General features: G+C 52.3%; 1 protein-coding gene across 3 annotated transcripts in view; it reads left to right on the top strand.

Annotated features, from left to right (window-relative positions):
- Positions 1 to 1,309: 1,309 nt before the first annotated feature.
- The window catches only part of MXD4 (MAX dimerization protein 4), a 39,683-nt gene continuing 34,358 nt past the window's right edge, over positions 1,310 to 6,634 (top strand). The window contains exons 1-2 of one of the 3 annotated variants that reach the window (XM_061359815.1): positions 1,310 to 1,468; positions 2,099 to 2,195. In XM_061359815.1, the coding sequence (XP_061215799.1) occupies positions 1,405 to 1,468; positions 2,099 to 2,195 (161 nt within the window). In that variant the 5' untranslated portion in view covers positions 1,310 to 1,404. Of the gene's footprint in view, positions 1,469 to 2,095; positions 2,196 to 5,800; positions 6,372 to 6,634 lie in introns of those variants that run through there. The other 2 variants (XM_061359814.1, XM_061359816.1) reach the window with 2 other exon arrangements.

Below are 6,634 nucleotides of genomic sequence, written 5' to 3'. Positions count from 1 at the left end.
CCTTCTTTCTAGCCACCCTTTAAATAGTGGAACATGGTGATAAGGTCCCTCCTGAGCCTTTTCTCAAGGCTGAACAGACCCATTTCTTTCAGCCTTTTCCCATGCAGCTCAATAGCCCTATGATCATTTTCATAGCCCTCCCCTGGAGCGTCTCCAGCCTATCCGCCTATTTTTGCTTAGCAGGGATGAAAACTGAACACAGTATTGCAGGTCTGTTCTGATAAGGACTGAGTAGAGTGGGAACACAAGCAGAATGACTCCTCACTGCCCTGCTCCCCTCGCATTCCTTGCAATAGTCTGTGGGGCCACCACAGCCCCGAGCCCCGCTTTCCTCCCCATGGCCTGCAGCGAGCAGCGCGCTCGTATTTACAGGGAAAACCAATAGTTCTTATGGCAAAACCGCCCGTCGCTGAGGGGACACCAGGTCCGCCTGAGGCCCACTTCCTCCGACCCACCGCTGCCCTCATGGGCGGTTGAGGGGCGCTAGCCCTGGGGACCCTCCCGTCGGCCCTCCCGTCGGCCCTCCGCATTCCCCTTCCGGTGAAGCGGGCCCGCGCATGCGCCACAAGGCCGGGAGGGGCGGAGCCTCGCCTGTGCCCATGCGGCCTGGGGGCGGTGGCAAAGCTGAGCTGCGGCGGCGAGCGCCCTGGGCGGGAGGTGGAGGGCGCCGCTGCAGGAGGCCTTGCACCAGCACCGCCTTTCCCTACTTCCCCGGTGCAGGCAGCCCGCGGCCCGGCGGCAGGACTACCGGTGACACCGGTAACTGCTCAAGCCCCGGCGCGGCGAGCGTGCGCCTTACGGCAGCGCCTGAGGGCGGGCATTGGGGGCCGGCCCGCGCAGCGCCCCGCCCCTCCGCCTGCCTCTTCCTCACGGCAACGCCGCGCCCCCGGCCCTTCCATTGGCTCCCCGCTCCCTGCCTCCTCCGCCTCCCGCCGCACGGCACGCGCCTCCTACCCCATTGGCTCCTTCCCCGCCCCTTCATTTGCATGTCTCCCCGTTCACCAATCGGCGGCCTCTCCCTGCTTAACATGCAAGAAGCCGGCCAATCAGCGGGAGCGGGGGCCGGGCCACCACGTGCTGTTGCTAAGCTTCGGCTTCTAAATTGTTACTATAGTGGCCAGCCAATCGGAGGGCGCGACGGGGATCTGTCAACATTCCCTGCCCCAGCCGGAGGAAAAGGGAGGGGGTGTTCTGGCTGCTGATTGGCCTGGCTGAGTCCCTGCGTCCCGCCCCCTCACCGAATTCCGAGTCGCGATTGGCTGCGGGGGCCGCCCGTCAGCTGTGTGTCAAATGTAGGTTGAGCGAGGTGCCTTATAACTGGGGGCTTGGAAGTCCCCCGCGCGTGAACTCGGCGCGGGGCGCGACGTGGGGCGACAGGGGGCTGTGGGCCAGGCGCAGGCAGCCATGGAGCTGAACTCTCTGTTAATCCTCCTGGAAGCGGCCGAGTACTTGGAGAGACGAGACCGAGGTACTGGGCGCAGGCGGGCAGTCCCTCAGTCACCCGCAGGCGCTCCCAGCCGCTCTCGGCCTTTGTTGTGTGGCGGTGGTGGTGGCGGCGGCGGCGGGCGGCCCGGGCCGGGCCGGGGGACCAGCCCTGCGGCCTCACCTGCCCGGGCACCGCGGGGTTCAGCACAGGCACCGCGCTGGGGGAGGCACAGTGCTCTCCTCTTTGCTTTAACTAAACAAAAACACCCCGGAACGGGTTATTTTTGGTGACGCTCCGGACGGGGATGGTGTGTGTGTTGCAGCGCTCAGGGTACCTCACACTTCGCTGTGTGTGGCAGTCGTTAATTGTATGGCAGTGCTCCCTCCCCGCCCCCCCCATCCCCCCAGCGCAGCGTGACAAGGGTTTGCATGATCCGCCTCGTTTTTAATGTGCACTCCAATAATCCTCCTAATTTCGGCAATTTTTGCCTTATTTTGGTTGACCGAGTTGTTATATTCTTTTTGTCTCGCTTCTTTTTAAGAGATGCCAGAATAAAATCCAAACAAATCAACCGGAAAAAATTCTGTTCTTTACCCTAGCGTTCCTGCAAAGGAGGAAAAAAATGCATGGAAAAAAATATATTGCCACTAATGCTGACTTTGTCCCTAGAAGCAGAACATGGCTATGCATCAGTGTTACCCTTCGATAGTGACTATTCCAGAAAGAAAACAAAGGCAGGCACCATGGCCAGAAAATCCCAGAATAACAGGTAATAGACGCACCGCTTTTTCAGAATGAATCGGCAGCTTTTCCAATGTGTCTAGCTTATGTGCAGTGCATACATTTATTAAAAATAAGAACTAATCCAGTGTCTTAGTTTCCCCCATCCCGGTAGTCGCCATTTTTTCCCTGGATGGGCTTGGCTCTGTTTTGATCTCTCATATAAACACTGCCACGCGTACACCATCTCCTTAGTACTCACTGCACTTCTAAACCATCCGCCCTCATCGCTCCTGCTCCGCGCTCACCGACGGCAGCTTTTACTGCAGATCTTAACACCATAATCACCACCCAGACTTCTCTTTGCATGGCACTAATTTCCCCCCTTACCCCCCCTCCCCCCCCCCCGCATTTATTTATAAACCACAGGCAGCGAACCGGCCGCCTCCCCCATCGCAGCCAGAGCAGATGCAGCCTCCGGTTGCAGCGCGGCGCTGGGCTCTCGCAGTGGGTGTGTGAGTGCAGGGTGGCGGGGGGAGAGCTGCCCGTGCACTTGAACTTCTCCTGTAGGTATTAAGTGAGAAGGTGCTGGAGTGAACTTGACCTTTTCGGGGCTTCTGCTGCACCGCCGGGTCGCCCACCCGCCTGTCGCATGCAGCTCCGTCCAAGTGCATGACTCGGTTGTTACTTATCGCGATGATCGTCCGCCTTTTTGTCGTGGTGGTGGTGGTTTTGTTGTTTTCCCCGCAGCCGCTACCTGTGCTGCGATGGCATGAGCGGAGGGGTGCTGTGCGCAGGCTCTCTGCAGCTTTGTTTGCTGCTCGGGTAGTGGCTGTGTACGTGCAGGAGGCTGTCTTACAGGGACAGTGCCGGCCCCTGCCTAGAAGCTCCTCCAGTCCTGTGCTGTGCCTGCTCTGCTTTGCTCTTCCAGCGCTGCTCCGGAGAGGACCAATGACCGTGTCCAGGCGGGCCTGCTTCGCCCCAGAGCAGCGATGCTCTCCCCAGCCCAGGCTCTGCTCTGCACGATCGTGCTGTTTGGTGGCTCCTGTAGAATAGCCTAAAATGAACTCGGCTCGTACGTGACTTGTATTCCAAAGGAGCAGCGAGTCTTGCAGGCCCGCTCCGCTCTCGCTCCTCCAGTGGGCATCCCGCACGGCCGCGGGCATCTGGGTGTGCTGGCGCTGGGAGGTGCAGGGCAGGCAGCCAGCAGCTGCTCATGGGGCACCCACCGGAGGTGCAAACCAAAATCAAAAGCTAACGAGCACCCTCCTTGAAATAAACATGAGCTGGTGAGCACCCTGCAGCTGAGCAGTGTGTCTCGGGAGATAACAGAGGGGCAGCAAGTTGTTCCCCTATGCCCCTGCTCCGAGCAAGGCAACCATTTTGGAGGGTGGGGGGCTGTTCATTTCAGTACTCCTGCATTTTTTGGGTTTAGTTGAATTCTTTGTCTCATCTTGGAGCATAGAGAAGACGTCAGTTCATTTTAGAAAAGAAAGTCATCAGCAGTGGGAGGTGCGTCTTGTTTCCTGAGGCACTTTGCTCCTGAAGATTTTTTATATTGTTTTCTTATAAAATCTACTCTCTGCCTTTAAAAAAAAACCCCAATCACAGTTAACCAGAATGGGGCTCGGAGGATTTCCATGGGTGAAGTGCGCCTTGAGTTGCACAGACTTCTGTTGCCTGCATTCAAGAAATCTGTTACTTACAGCTATTATTTCATCGTTTCCGTTCTTAGGTCTCTTGTCATCTGCTGCAAAATAGTTATTTGTCTGAAGTGTAAGCTGCTTTCAGGAGTTTTTACGAGAGGATTTGTAATCTAGCAAATACAGCAGAATTAAAAGATTTCTGGTTACAGATTTGCTAGCATTGTTAAAGCTGAGGCATACAAGTCTACTTGCAGTTACCCTCCTTTTTTTTTCTGCCTGTAGGTATGTATTTACCTGTCTAGTCTTTCGCTTCAATTCTCATTCTGTAGCAGTTGCAGCCTTCAGAAATGCCACCCTGCGGGATGCCATCTATACATTTACTTGTGCTTGCTTTTCTTCTAGCTGCAGTGATTACATTAGGGGTGGGTTGTTGGTGTTACAGGACAGGAAAATGCTTGTTGAGAAACGGTTTCAAGTGTGACCACCACCAGGATGGTGTTTGCCTGGTTCAGCGATGTCACTGGGCTTACTTGCCGGTGTGGGGAGCGGAGGCTCATTGCTTTGATGCAGCGCCCTGTTATTTCAGGGATGGAGGTGCAGCAGCCCATGCGGACACCCCTGCATTGTAGTTACCGGCACTGTGCCCACATCTAGCAGTTGCTGCTCATGTTTGCCTGTGAGCTTAGGTTTGAGGGGCAGAAATGATCTTTAACATTTGAACATCCAGTTTAAAATGCACGAGGTACACCAGCATCGCTGGTTTATTAGTAGTTGGAGCTTACAGGCTATAGGGTCCAAGCCCCAGACTGGAGTTGGTATTTTTATAATACAGTTAAATCATCCTAAGCAACTCAAAGGTTACAGGGGGAGACGAGTGCCCAAAGTTCATAGAATCTGAAGTGGTCAGATCCTCTGGGTAATGTGAACCACCAGACAAAGTGTTTGACCGTCTTGTTCCACTTTAACCTTTTTCCAGACATGCTGGTTTTGGAGCATCAGATGCAGGCAGGCATGATTGTGTACGTCTGAAATATATGCCTTATTATTGCATTGTTTTTCTTACATACAAAAAATCCATACTTCAGGCTGGAGGAATAGGAAAGGAGCAGATATGCACATTTCAGAACTGCAGGGGCTTTGTTGTTTTCATTGTCTATTTTTGTATCCTGCTGCTTGCAGCATCTGATCAGACTAAAGTGATACAGCTATACATGTATATGTTTTTTTCATCCTTTATGAGCTTTACATATATAAAGGCATGAAAAACATCTTCCTCCTCATTCTTGGAAAATCAGAAAAGAGGGGAGGAGGAGAAAAACTGTCAGATGTGAAGAAGCCTGGTGTGCTGTACCCTTCTTTGTTCTGTGTTTTCTCCCCCATGTTGCCTGCCTGTGGAGGGGACAGAGAGTACCCCATGCAGTAAAGCACCCCATACAGTAAAGTACCCCATGCAGTAAAGGTGTGCTGACCAGCTGCTGGGGGACCGTGCAGGGTGGATTGCAGCTGCCCTAACGTTCAGCAAGGGCACTGATGGACACGTCTTTCCTCTGCAGAGGTGGTGGTGGTGATGTTCATGTAAGAAGTCATACCTTGAGACCTCCATCCTCTCACTGACGGTGAGGCCTAGATCCACAGGAGAAGGGGGAGGAAAGCTGCCCTCCCTTTGGACAGAATGCTGAGGTCTGGGCTAAAAGCTTGATAGCCTCTCAATTGCAATTAAGTGAGAAGTACTGACAGGTTTGGTTTCAAGCAGAGAAAAATAACAGCAGAATTACATTTAATTAACTGCAATCTATAAGCCTTCTGTCCAGTGTAGGAATTTAACTTTTTTGGTTTGTCCACTGGTAGCTTTGGATCAAAATTGGAAGTGACCATTAGCAGCTTGTTGCTAAACAATATTCTTGGGGTTATTGGTAACAATCAGACACAATTTTTAGCCATTTCTTTCTCACCTCTGCATTAGAATTACTCGATTTTATGTGTTCTCGCCTTTTCCACGTCACACAAACCAGACTGCTTTGTTTTCTCTCTCTTTCTGGTTTGCTGTTTGTACTGTCCTCAGCTGAGATTCAGACTTGTTCCCCTCCAGTAGTTTTGGCCAAAATCCTCTGGCAAATGAAACTGGATTCTTGTTTTGTAAAGAGGGCAGGAGATTGGAGAAAGGCACAAGGTTGTCTTTTGGGGGGAGATAAAGCCAGGTTGCATCTTCTAGTTACACAAATAGTTATCAGGTGTTTGACCACAGTGTAATAAATGCCTGAAGTTCATAAACCAGTGCCATGCAGTCTGATAATTCTTGTTAATGTGCAGTTGGAATGAAAGGAAAAGCATAAAACAAACAGCTGGGTTTAGTGCAGATGTGCTCTGGAATTATAAAGAACAAATACTCAAAAGTCCCCCCGAGCTCCCTGTTTGCTCCAAGGAAATGGATAGGTAACACGTGTGCAGTGTGCCAAGGAGGAATATGACTCAAATCTGAAATGTGGTGACGTCTGGTCACGAGGCAAGGCACTTTGACAGAAAACCATGGAGCCTGCAGGTATCTGGGCTTTCTTCTGCCCTTGCTATAATGGCAGCAGGTATGTAGGGGTGAGGTGTGTGTCTGTCTGTGCACAGGGGAGCTCAGGCAGCCGTTTTGCCACAGAAGGGTCAGAAATAAGGTAAAACGAAAACTCGCATCTTAGTGTTAGATGCCAGTCTACTGAGGTCACGGTTAAATTTACTTGCAGGGAAAGGAACTGGTTTCGGTGGTGCAGTGTGTTTGGCCTGTTAGTTTAGGAGCTGTTTTTTTGAAGGAGGGGGGGGGTAAAATAAATGCCAGTTTATAAATATATCTTTTTTA

Source organism: Neopsephotus bourkii, unplaced genomic scaffold (genome assembly GCF_033783945.1).
Source record: "Neopsephotus bourkii isolate Nb327-2 ecotype Australia unplaced genomic scaffold, CSIRO-AGI_Nbou_v1 NB_994, whole genome shotgun sequence".
Lineage (NCBI taxonomy): Eukaryota > Metazoa > Chordata > Aves > Psittaciformes > Psittacidae > Neopsephotus > Neopsephotus bourkii.
The sequence above is the reverse complement of the archived record's forward strand: the minus strand, read 5'-3'. Positions and strand labels throughout refer to the sequence as shown.